The sequence below is a fragment of the Ostrinia nubilalis genome, chromosome 2, assembly GCF_963855985.1.
Source record: "Ostrinia nubilalis chromosome 2, ilOstNubi1.1, whole genome shotgun sequence".
NCBI lineage: Eukaryota > Metazoa > Arthropoda > Insecta > Lepidoptera > Crambidae > Ostrinia > Ostrinia nubilalis.
The window spans coordinates 9,497,816-9,511,524 of record NC_087089.1 but is presented as its reverse complement, the minus strand read 5'-3'; the positions used below and the strand labels follow the sequence as shown (position 1 = coordinate 9,511,524).

At 33.4% G+C, this 13,709-nt stretch overlaps 2 protein-coding genes across 6 annotated transcripts in view; both read right to left on the bottom strand.

Annotated features, from left to right (window-relative positions):
- LOC135082561 (aquaporin AQPAe.a) overlaps positions 1–11,525 on the bottom strand; it is a 36,938-nt gene extending 25,413 nt beyond the window's left edge. The window contains exon 1 of the mRNA XM_063977364.1: positions 11,315–11,525. The gene's annotated coding sequence lies outside the window, so the exon portion shown is untranslated. The remainder of the gene's footprint in view (positions 1–11,314) is intronic.
- Positions 11,526–11,987: 462 nt separating this feature from the next.
- The window catches only part of LOC135082522 (zinc finger protein pita-like), a 28,653-nt gene continuing 26,931 nt past the window's right edge, over positions 11,988–13,709 (bottom strand). For all 5 annotated transcript variants that reach the window (XM_063977326.1, XM_063977332.1, XM_063977339.1 and 2 more), the window contains 4 exons: positions 13,488–13,548; positions 13,283–13,407; positions 12,942–13,017; positions 11,988–12,834 (listed from right to left, as the gene is read on the bottom strand). In XM_063977326.1, the coding sequence (XP_063833396.1) occupies positions 12,770–12,834; positions 12,942–13,017; positions 13,283–13,407; positions 13,488–13,548 (327 nt within the window). In that variant the 3' untranslated portion in view covers positions 11,988–12,769. The remainder of the gene's footprint in view (positions 12,835–12,941; positions 13,018–13,282; positions 13,408–13,487; positions 13,549–13,709) is intronic.

The following is a 13,709-nucleotide window of genomic DNA, read 5'->3' as shown; positions in this document are numbered from 1 at the left end:
ATGATTTCATGAGATTTTTGCCAAAAAATGCTACATGTTTTTTAAATATTCAAATAATACCTACTTATTAACAAATAATTTACATAAAAATCGTTTTACTGTATTTAAATATAACCACTATTAATAATTATTAAACATAAAACCCTAAAAAGATAATATATTTTAAAATATAAGCACACATATGTACGGGCCTCTCAGGCCCCCACGTCAGTATTTACGTGAAATTAAATCCACATCAGTAGCTAAAGGTTAAAGAACAACCGTTTTATTTGTTTATTAAAGTATAGCCTGACCAGGAACATAAAAACCCTGGCATAGAGGCGCTTCAATTGCATTTGATAGTGCAACACTGGGTACAGTCGTACCTGTATTAAATTAATAGGCTAACTTTATTTATTCAGGATTATAGGCTTATTTAATATTTTCATAAATTAACAAAAACATATTATATTATAGGTAAACTGGTTTAAATAAATTAAATGAAACCATCAATCGAGCAAGTAGGATTTTATTATTATTCATCAATAATCAAATTCTGAACTTGAATATTCAACTACAATGTCTGCTCATGAACGCTTCAAACTCGGTACTTCTTTCCCAATTCCATAAAATTCAATACTTACAAAGTGACAAAAAACTTTAAAATAGGTAGTTGAAACAAACCACAGCTAATTTTCATAGTTGACTGTACTATACGATAAACATGTCAGTCAATTTGACAACCTTTGTCGGAAACATTATTCAATGAAAATATTGTCCGAACCCTTAGTATTTCTCTTCGACAAATACTTTAACACATTGTGAACCACTTTTCTTTCACGACTATAAAAATATTTTAGCAATTTAATTCACAAAATCAATTGCGCACATTTAAAATAAAGTTTGTTTACACTTTGACAGCAATAGACTGACATGCAAGGTGACATGTCAATGAAGTTTTCAGTTACTGTTGCCATTAAAAGAAATTAGTACCATTAGTTTTCCGCAACATGGCGAGGGTTTTTATGTTCCTGGTCAGGCTATACAACGTAGCTGCGTAATAAGAACTATTATTTTAAAGAATACATGAGATTACTTGTAACTTATCTCAAAACTAACAGAAAAATCTAGGAAAGTAGTTACTATCCGTTCGCGATAAGTTTGCCGCTGGCGATATGACGTCACTAGAAGGGAATCGTCTATAACTTAGCAAACTATATTGAAAATATTTTTTATTGATTAATATTGAAAATAATTGTGTATTTGCGTAAAATAAGACACTTAATTGCATTTAATCACTAACTAATTGCGTTTAATCGCGGTTGGGAGAGGGGACGCGCATTCCACGGACCGGCAAACTACGGGTAGTAATCTTAGGCTGTATTTCCGTAAATAAGTAATTGTTTAATTTTATTCTATGATTTCTATTAGAGATGAGACGTATTTACTAGAACAGATCCACACACTAGGTATTTTACAGTACTAGGCGGCACCTATTCCATTTGTAAAAATACTTGATCCACCTAGTATTTTATAAATTACACGATTTCCGACCCTACCCGGAAAGTAATAGAGGTTATTATTGCGTAATCCGTAGTCGTGTATTACGCGCACCTAGTATTTCTCGCTAAGCTTATGTGCGAACGTAGAGATTCACTCCGTCTCTGTCTGACCAAACAAATTTGAGCGCGACGAAGCAAACGCACACAAACGTAGTCAAACCATATTCATGTAAAAAAAAAAATATGTAAATATTTTTATGAAATTGATATCTTTTAAATACGCCAACTTTTAAGTTGACAGTCCTAAGCCTGTTGAAGTATGAAGGGAGGAATTATTATTCAATTTCAAATTGCATTATTCATACTACAGTTGTATCTTTTCAAAGAAAATTGTATTTTAAAGTCATATTACTTGGATTAGTCCGCACTAGTCGCGTCAAGTATGCTAAATTACTACGTACTAGGTGGAACAGGTATTTGGATCGAGTATTAATCAATACTAGGAATAGGTGCACCTAGTATCAAATTTACCTGGTATAACCCATCTCTAATTTCTATGAGTTAATTGAGCTAAGTAACATGATAAAATAGAGTCTCGTTTTAGGCATTGTAGGGGAAATTCCATTTTATTGCCTTCGTATAGGCATATGTGATTCATGCATTCAGAAAGTTGGTGAACGGAATTATGGCTATTGACCTAATCTAGTCGGCTTTTTCTTTATTGAATCGGATTTAAGTACGTCACGCTTTATTATAAAACCTCTATCGGGTTTTACCACCTTGTTCTTGGAATGGTAGCAATAAAGTATATTATAATACAAGAGGAAATGGCTCGAGTAAGTACTTAGTTTAATTATTAGTTCGTTCGTTCGTTCGTTTCAGCCGAAAGACATCCACAGCTGGACAAAGGCCTCCCCCAAGGATTTCCACAAAGACCGGTCCTGCGCCGCATCCAGGCGCCTCCCGCGAATTAAAAGTACTTACTTTTAATTGGATTTAGTATTCTTCTATCATGATCCTACGCTACACTTTAATTGAATCTGAGGTGTAGTTTTAGATTACTTGATTGGAAATATTACTTTGCCACTGTGGAAATGATCTCATATGTAAGTATATGGAAAGAAGTTGAACGTGTTCGAACAAATCGAACTAATCAAAGAAATTGAAGCATATAGATTGTTACGGGTTATTAGCATACAAAAAACATGTAACGTACAAATTATTTGCTCTGCTTTGGCCATCGGAACGAATAATGGTAAGCACGCACGGTTGCCACGGGCAGCGTCAATTACGTGGGTATATGCTACGTGTTTTTTGAATCCCGGGGCCTGATAGTAATTGCATCCCGAGAGTGGAGGTGGAAGCGACGGGCCACGTTACGCTCCGTGGGCCCTCATGACTAAGGAGTTTTGTAGAAATGAACTTTTTGTAAACATCCGTGTCTCTCTCTAACGCAGCCCGGTGAAGAGTGTGGAGAAATAAGTTCAAATTCCATTAACTTTTTGTGGTCTGACATGCTTTCATAAGTACCCGAGTATCACGATATGTTTTTTTTTGTAATCAAATTGTAGGACCTACGCTTGGGCTCGAAATGGAGCGATAGTATTTTCAATATTATTTTAACTGTGGTTTATATTTAACAGCCAATATAACTGTTATGCCAATATTGTGTAACTTAATTGATAGTTAAACATATGTTTGTTTGCGATGTTGATTTGGTTGGACATGCATGTTAGGTACTTTCCGTTTTTTGGGTTTTACAATAATGATGATGTTAGGTAAGATTTCATGATTTAATACTTGATTAGTTTAATTGGAATCCACACGTATCGCACATGTTCATTAAATAAATGTGATTAATATAGAAATTGGCATGCAAACCCACAATATTTTTACCAATTCAAATCACGAATATCGTAGGAAGTAGTTAGTAATATATCAAAATAAATAGTGAGCATTACACATATTAATAGGTCTGCGACCGTGTTCTTACGTAACGCTTTAAGAATAGGCCATCCATCACCATGCTTCGTGCTTGACGCCTACAAACATGGGGACCTTCGCCATAACATATGGCGTGACAGACACCAAAAACATTTAACAAATCCAATGACAAAAAACAAAAGTACTTTCTAAGGTAAGCAGACTCTACTGTATTCTTGCTAAATAAAAAAGAAGAAAAACCCCTGACAAGAGGAGTTATTAATGGGTACACCGTAAGATGAGTATCTCCTCTAAGGGAATGATTAATTAAAACAACTGAACTTAACTTGCGGGCCATAAAGCTCTAACCACAGTTAAAAAAATAAACGTTATGTACAGACTCCTACAAAAAGGTTGAGTATCCCTGAAATATTAAAATAGCGATTATTATACGTAGCTTTACTATATCTACCGGACGTTATCGAACTAGTATAGATATACATAATATGACTAATAAATGATGCAGAAGCTTGGACAACCACAAGTTATCCGATACCAGATAAATGACGCAAAGTAGATACAGTTTTATGGAATTATACTATTCGTATTAAATTATAGCTGAGTCAGTCACTACTTGGAATAGAGATTGAGGAACTTCCTGGTTTGGAAAAATACACCCCTTTTAAAAATATTATTAACTAACATTATAAGAGCATTCGTGATTGCCGTAGTACATTATCTGATACATACACATTAACTTGTGTATAGAGGCTGCAAAATATTACTCTGAAGTTCATGTAAGATTTAAAGGCTCTATTTATTTCAACAAAATTGATTAGCATTATTATTTATTATTTAAATTAGTATATCTGACGTAAGTTAAGCGAAATAGCTGAAAATCAGATATTGATTTAGTTAATACGTAATACGGGTATAATTACAATCCATAAAAGGTCTTATTATAGCCTATTTAACTTCTCCATTTCAAGCAATGACTCTAAACGTTGCGTTGACAGAGAGGTATTAATTAATTAGGTACATAACCAGTAATTATTTGCAGGCAAATGCTAATCTAACCGATTATTTATACAGCAGTGCTAACTAATTAATGATACAATCAGCTCAGCACTTACAATGACTAAAGATACCAATAAAAAACTTATCGGCATGATTCATGATTCAAGTTGAACATTTTTTACAGCATCACGAATGTGCCAATGTCAAGGTGGACTACTATTAGTACTATTGTATGGTCAACGACTCTATTTCCATTGTAATCATGAGTATGTACTCTATTAAGCACATCAACCTACCGCATTAGTGATGAATGAGTTTCCAAATGTAGATTTTGAACACCATTTGTAGAAGTGGTAGAAGGCTCAATGATGAAACTTGACATTTTCAGGTAGGATGACGTGATAAACTATAAGAACATTTAAGTTGAATGATATTAATATTGTACCTATACATTTTCACACATTAAAATGGTTTTTGGAACGAATTGACCGACCTTTATTTACAATATACAGAATTTTTTAAAACTAAGACAAACTTAACTCTAAACAAAATAAAAATAAAAACTTATTCTACTCAAAAATAAATTATAAATAACACCTTTTTTGGTGGAGGACCTAAATTTAAGTGAAACTCTTATTCGTTGATTGAATCCTATGAAGGTTCGGTAGCAAAGGCACAATGCTAGCAAGGTTATTTATTTATAGGTCAGATTGTGCGGTTATTTTATTGGAAAATAGTTAATTACCATTTCATGAATTATTTTTTGTCGGTCAACCTTAGTGAAAGAACGGCCTTGCAGTTTTTGCATTGTTTTCTTATAAGCAGAAATTAACAGAAGAAAATACATCTACTTAAGATTTGAATACAGGAGCCAAGTGAAAGTATTTATTCAACTCCGTGTATTCGTACAGTTTCTTTAAGTAAAAAATCCTTAGGATGCTTTTTCGTGCATAAACGTAGGAGTTAATAAGATTTAAAAATAGTACCTACTAAACTACTAACAATAAGCGTTAACCAGCTAAGCAGGCTATTGTACCGACTTTAACTGCTTATTAAACTGAGATTTCCTACGCGGGTTGAATAAAAAATAGCGTAGTTCCGCCACAAAGGCATGTTTATTTTTACGCCATTTGCATTAGCCGTGAAAAATATCAAGTCCAAGGTCTGCTATAAATCGGTAATGTTATACATGGGCGGAAGTCCGGCCGCTTCGCACAGGGCGGCCCGCCCGCTTTTCCGACGGTAAACTTAAGTTTACCGCATTTGCAGTTTTTACCGTTTACTGTAAAAACTTGCTTTTTCAACTTACGAATTTTATTAGCTCAAACGTAGCTTTTAATATAGATGGGTGAAATCATATTTGTATAATCTTACTGTGTATTTTGCGACGATAAAGTTGGTAGGTACTTGTAAGTCAATGAATCAGATATAAGTCGGCAAATGCTCTTTTAAGTAAGTACTTAAGTACATTAAATGTTTTTCAACGTACTTAATTATCATGTAGTTAAAATAATAATCTAGTGGGCCCATAAAATACAATGGTGATTAAACGCAAAGCCGTATATGTGTGTAGAGCATGTAAAAAATAATTTGTTCGAGGTTTTTATGGCAGGTATAACCTATCTATTTCTGAGAAGATTTGAATAGGCCTATTAAGTTAAAAGCAACTACATACTTATTTTCTGACCTAGAAAAGTTTTAAATATCGTTTATAGTGTCAAAAAAGATAATGTATGAGCTAATCCATCATTACCTAAACAAAAATATGTGATTTATTGTAGGCATCGAAGTGATTGATCATTTGATAATAACTACGAGTATTGTGTGGTGTTTGCAGCAAGGACGCGATTTCATATAAAAGTATTGTATGAAAGATTAATTATCATTCGTCTGCATTATTGTTACCACTCTCTACATCTGAATTTAACTCATTGAGAGTCTGACTTAGGGAGACGATATTTAAGTAGATTCGAGTCACGTTGGTATCAAATATTACTACGAGTAAATGAGTAAACCTTTTCACATCACTATGAAAGCATTTAGTGGACAATATTATGACGAGTTGCATCTGACTACGTCACACGACCAGTTCATTAGTATAATAAAACATCATTGAGAAGGTCAGACGGACAAAACAGACTATTTTCGTTTGGCATATTCTAAAAATAATATCATATTTGTTGACACAATTAATTTATAAGACAGTAGTAAGAAATGCCCACATGATAATCTTGCAATAGCCCTGGGTACAGTCAGCGTCAAATAGTTCGTGACCCCCAAAGTGTTTAAAAAGTTAACAACACAACCTTATTCCAATTGTAACAAAGACGCGTTGCCAACTTTTTGACTACTTTGGGTGTCACGATCTACTAGTGTTGACTGTACAAGATAAACATAAGAAATTCCGGTTGACAATTTGTTTGGCTTTAGCCTAGAATACAGCCTATGACGGACACTATCCATCATGATGGGGCAAACATATCACTGTAAAATGATATGTCATAAAAACATATAATCATAAACCTTACTATAAATGACATCATCGTGAGGCAAACTTTTCTCAAAGGGGCTTGGTTAATTATTTTTAATTTATTAAAGATAATTTTGGCGCTGATGCGGTTAAGTTCAATATTTATTGGCGTCCTTATCAAAATTAAAAATATCATCATATTAAATTTTGTGCATTACTAGGTAATTTGCGCAAAAGTACTAAAAGGAGTGTCTCTATGAGTAAGTCTTTTATTCTACTTTTGAAAATCAAATGTACCCAGTGGATGTACTTACATACCACTGAGAAAGGCCGTAAGAAGACAAGAAGACAAGAAGACAGAATCATAACTCTATCGTCAATCAGGGTCAAGAATAGTGGAGAGAATATGAGTTATTTTCTATATTTTCAGTATTTCCTAGCCTATTTACCTTCGCTGTGACTGAAATAGCCCCCCTGAGGAGGTAATAAGCTTGCAGCTGAACAACACTTTATGCTAACATCAAAAGAAATACAAGACCATATTTTTTTCGTATATTTTCCCTTTTCAAAAACGTTAATGTTACTAATAAGATACCTGCAACATCCTGTATCCCAAGAACTAAGTTATGATTAGTTTTTGCATCGAGATGCATAAAGATCGATTCAAATTGAATAACAATGTACTTATTGGATGCGACGGAGCGGATCCCATCGCAATAACTGATTTCCAACAATGTGTATCAGTGGGCACACTGGCATAAAATAACTGATATTGCTGAAGCAAAACTGGAACGCAGTTACGAGCAATTTCTGCTTAATTCTATGATTTATCATAATTTATACGCATTAGCTTCGATCGGCTGAGGCACGATTGGTAGAGTCAAATTGATTTTGAATAGAATTGGCGATGGGAAAACTAAGTTTGTAACTATAGCTTATTCAATTAGAATAGAACCGATAACTTTTCTCATGGCAGGTTAGTATAGCTAGGTAACAGGAAAAGTATATTGCCAAATGCCAGGGAATGACAATGCAGCAAAGCCTGCTCTTGGGTATCAAAATGATTAAGTACATAAGTACCAATTATTTTTCTGTCTTACATAGTACATTAACGTCGACTTAAACTATTTACTTAAGGTATATTACAAGTAAACCTATGTACTCGTTAATTACACGGTTATGTAATGTCGAGCAACGAGTTAAGTAGTGGCTGCTGTAACGATTCGGCGCGGGAGCGTGACGCGCGTCAATGGTTCCGATTAGCCACGCTACCGCGACGTTGATGGATTCCACCGCTTTGTGGATACTGACCAGCTCTCGACACACTTGTCACAGACAAGACTACTACAAAAAGCATCTATTTCAAGAACAATTCCAGGACATTCTAAATCATTTCAAGTCAAAACACGGATTTCTTCAGCCCGTTACAGGAAAATCCCTTGTGTCACTATTTACCTACATAGAATCACAGCTAATTTTGAAACCGGTGGCGCACTATTTACTGAAACATATTGAGATAACCTACTTGGAATACAATACAAATAGGCAAATTAATTAAATAATGTCAATGTGATATACCGAAACTAGTTACAGGAAAACTTACTTACATTAACCAAAAATAGAAACGGGGCTATTATTGAAATATGGACGGACACAGAGACAAATTTATTTGTAATTCATTTCTACTGGTTTGCGGCAATGGATGTAAGTAAATTCCTGAAATTAAGTGATAACAGAGAAAAATATTGTGTGATTTTCCTCATTTGCCTCTTGACCTCATTGAACTAGTAAGGAAAGTTTTAATCTGTGACTAGAATATTTTTAGTAGGTAGGTAATAAAATTTATTATAGCTCTGTCAACTTGAGATCTGCTTAGATAAATAATATTGCAGATTTTTATTATATCATATTAAGTAATTTCAGACTATATAGAGTTTCTATTTATCCCTAGCCTCCGATTGCTCTTGGTAGGTACTCATCGCTCACAGCATCAAAACTTTGTGAAAGATGACGTCAAGCTTAACCTTTCTCTTGGCGTCCAAAGCCATCGTCAACCAAGATTCTTGGCAGTATCAGTTCTGCAGACTCCGGAAGCGTACATTCCGCTCAGGTCAGCACAAATGTAGCCGTGTCAACTATTTATCTAAGCACTTACGATATTTTAATAGGAGATTCTGCCAAAAAGTCTGTAATTTGAATACCCAACTAAACCTTTCATCATCATCATCATCATTTCAGAGACAGGACGTCCGCTGCTGAACATAGGTTACCCCTAATGATTTCCACATCACGCGGTAAACGATTTTGTAATGATATAAAAATCCTTACTTATTACGTATTGTATTTTAATAAAGCTCTATATTTTAAGGTACACTTCCTATTACGAACTTTTACCTACACTTCAACTTTATCTTTGTTTCCGGAATTCATTATAATTTGTAGTGTAATATAATATTAGTAATGGTTTATAAAAATATTAATTTTGTTTGATAAAGCAGCTTCATATTGATAACGTGGTCTGATTTCCGGCTTGTCGTGTCACAGTGTTTAGCGCGGTTTCGGGCAAACATAGCACCGGCATGCTAACCATTCGAGAAGTAGCGAGCGAGCGAGCGAGTTTGACAAGGTTTTTATTACATTTAACTTATTTTCATGTCTCAATGCCGCAAGTTTTTGTGAAATTTTCCAAGTCACTCTAGTTAGTCAGAGTCTAGGATATCTAAAATTTAAGGAAATGGATAGGTTTTCATTTACGATTTAAGACTTTAACAAACAATTAATAGTTCAACCGGGCTTTGCTACTGATTGCCTACTCTAAGCATGTAATTGACAGTCTGTAGTGATTAAAATAGACAGTGCACCCACAAATGATATCATGGCTATATCTAATGGTACTATTATCTTATCACGTCACATTTATCAATTGTGAAAACCATACAGGTGACCCGAATTAGGCAAGTACTGAGAGCACACATAGTTATCTCAATGTAACGCTACACAAATACAAACAACCTTACACTTGAAATAACTCTACCAGTTCTCTGCCTGGTCACAGGGGAAAGAAAATTATTATCATCTTGAGCATTGACGATTTTGGCATTAATTAATAGAATAGGTATTTGTAAGCACTATTTAGGTAATAGCACAGAATAATAATAAGTACTAATAGTTCCTAAGAATAAATATTTTTTGACTTTGACTTTTGATTTTGTTTAACACCGGTTTTAGCGTAAGATCTTATTATTTCCACGTTCAGGTGCAAACAAGTGCGCTAAGTACTCTGTGTTTTTGTCAAGCTTATTTGTGTTAATTACTGGAACTCTTAATTCGTTTTGCTTCGAGGTTTTTAGACGTGAGAAGACTGAGAAGACATTATATTTACGCGTTTTTATTATGTAATCAAATGAAAGTTTTAAGTAATCGTTATAAAAGATTTGTGCAATCTGTGCTTATTCAACTCATTTTGTTATACCTACTTACTCGTAAATCAGGTAGAGATATTTCATACGTATGATGACCCCCAGCGGATCAAGACGGCCTAGCACTGACATAAAACATATTTTTCTGATCGCCTTTTCTAAAATGAGTAAATTTCTTAATTAAAATAATGATCATTGCTAATAAAATTGAAAAGAAATAAAAAGCAACAATCGAATACAATGGACAATAAATTGATGATAATTTATAACTTCTAATAATTGTATCTACATAATTCACCCTCCAGATTTGTAACCCTAAGCGCTCATCAGTGAAAACACTAAATATTCAAGCTGTTGAAAAGTAAACTTTTTAAATTTTACGTAGGAAACAACACAGCGCTCAAACTCTACAACTAACTTTAAGTTGAAAATCATGGGGGTTGGGATGCTGTGTCGATAGTTTGAATTTAGTCCTTAATTTGTAAAAAACATTTAATAAATAATACCTACTCTCAAAAATTAAACCTCGTAAAACATCCAAAACTTAAGTTACGGCATTTGTAGTTAGTTTTTTATACTTTAGTATGTGCGACGTGTGTGTAAATTATTGGGACTCACGACATTTTCTTAAACAATGTAATCCCACTGATATGTTTGATACTTAAAATTAGTAATTACTTATAATGTTTATTTCTTTCACGTTTGAAATGTAAAGCGTCCACACCGGTTACCTTAAATCAGGGTTGTTTAAATGAAAAATAAATATTGCTAAAATATTATCCTGAATAGCTTTATGTGCTTTTAAATTAAATGTATTATTATTATTTACTGGTAGTTATTTCTGAAACAATACTATAACGACTTAGTCTTAGTAAGTAGGTAAGTAAAGTTAGTTCATACAAAAATCCACAAAATTAATGACTGAACTTTAAAAAGTACTGAGTTTTAGTCAGCCCTAGAAGTTGATTGTTTTTAAAATTAAAATAATTTGCAAAATTACTTACCTAAATAAGGCGAAACTTTAAAAATGAAAAAAGTTCGCGGTTGAACTAAATATATTCGTTATCACTTTATACACCCGCACTACACTTTAAGTCCTTTTATTTATTAATTATGTCGAAAATAAATGTGTATGAGAAATTCTATTGTCGCCCGCTGCAGCCGGCAGTTGCGCGTTTTTTGAAGTCAATCCAATCTGTTTTGAACGAACCGCCTCACGTGTTGTGAACTAAAGGCGGGAAACCACCTAGCGACATCTGTTAAGTTTAGTTTGCCATGAAACAGATACAAATAAACTACTGCCATCTATCGTCGAATGGAATATCTTGAAAGCGCCATCTTTCTTTCAGCTTGCAAGGCTAAATAAATAATGTTTGTGCGTCTTATTGAATTACATTTCTTTTTTTTTTAATCTGTGGTCTATGTACGATTATTAGAAAAAAAAGAATTTACTTGCTTAAAAATAACAAAAACGTAATTTTGATTTAAACACCTCTCAAGCCCTTTAGGTTACAGAGCCGACACATACACTCGGAAATCATAACCCTCCTGGTGCAGTCGGGTAAAACCAATTTGTAATATTCGAAAGATGTTCCTTATGTTCCTTTATCAGGTACAGGTAGGAAACCTCAGATGATTTTTACCTGAAATTTTTACCCACAAAGAAGTAAAACACTATTTACTCGTTTATAATATTTATTCATCATTACATCTAATTTTGGGTTATTACAAAATACTATTTGACATACACATGTACAGAAAATTCATCGTAATGTAACTACAATTAAAAATGAATTTATTCATTATTTAAAATGCTCTTAGCCTGTTCACATAAATGATAATGATGCATGCAGTACAAAAATGTACATAGAAGAAGTGTTTTAATCTAACAATTTTAAGCTTGTAAAGCAGTCGTAGAATGGTAAAAGGGCGATGACGTCCCAACCCTTCAACAGAAGAAATACTGATCCATCTTAATAACATGCTAGATAATATAATCGATCGAGGTAAAGAAATAGTTATCTGTCCAAAAGCGAACAAATTCTATAATAATCTGTGATGAAGAAGGCAGGGAGCAATCAACATGAATAGATCTTAGGCCATTAGTGTTTCTTTTAATACATCACACAAATGTAAAAAAAAGATATTTTTAAACTGTACATTTGAATAATGTTAGGATTACATTCACTAGAATTTTGACGTTATATTTGATATAGTTATTGAAATCAATGCCTGCATTATTTGAAAAAGTATAAATCGGAACTTCTAATCATGTTTCAACAACACTTTGTCTCTGTAATAATATCAGAAATTAAACTAAACTTAACTAGATAGATAATATAACTATTACTTATATGTATTAACTCTAAGAAATAATGTACTTAATTTACCATTTGGGAAACGATATTCAACATAATACTAATAGACAATTAAATGATTATGCTCTTAGAGTCAAAAAATTACTCGGTTACGTTGCTTTGAGCTTTCGTAGCCTTTTCTGTTTTGGGAGATTCTTTCTTTGCATCTGGAACAAATAATATTCATTAAGTTATTAATACATTTGCAATGCTATATGGCGAGTGACATTTATATGAAACCACAGTGTGAATTAAAATTTGTATTTATACTGACCTAGGGATGGCAGCGATTTGAGAGACAGTTCAGAAGTGGGCAGTTTTATTCCCTGCTTCAACACCATTGTGCCATCCTGGAATCAATAAAACATTTGAAAGTGGGTATAATTAATATAAAACTAATAAATAAAATAACCTTAATTAAAATGATTAAAATATTATTATCAAACGAATAGGGTCGATTCTACTACCTACTGAAATATAACCCGATCAACATAATTTATGTTTAAAATCTTTTCATACTTAACAGTAGATTACAATTTGAAGTTTTGGCTTCGGCTTCTAATCTTTGTTTGAGCACATAGATAAAATTTATACAGGTTCATTTATGAAACCCACCTTCATCTCGACGAGGCCTTTCTTAGCCATTGCCTCGACCTCTGCCTTCGTCATAACTATCTTCTGCACTTTTACCACTTTCTTTCCGATTTGCATTTCACACAGTTCGCCTGGTTGGCCCACAGCTAAAATATAAATAAATATTTATTAGAACCGGTGAAATATGGTATAGTTTAAAACTTGATTGCTATGTGGGTTTACTTACTTCGCCCGGTAAGAGGCAATGGTAGCGGTTTTACTCCTGGCGGGAGTGCTTTGATAGGCACCTGAAACAATTCATTGTATAATAATTAACAGGCAGAAAGTTATCATAAGAGAAGGGTATTAACTTCAAAATACTTTAATACATATTATAAAGGTTCCAAACTCCAAAGTTAATGTAAATCACATTTGGCACATGCGAGACTGCGAATTTAGTTCAAATCTT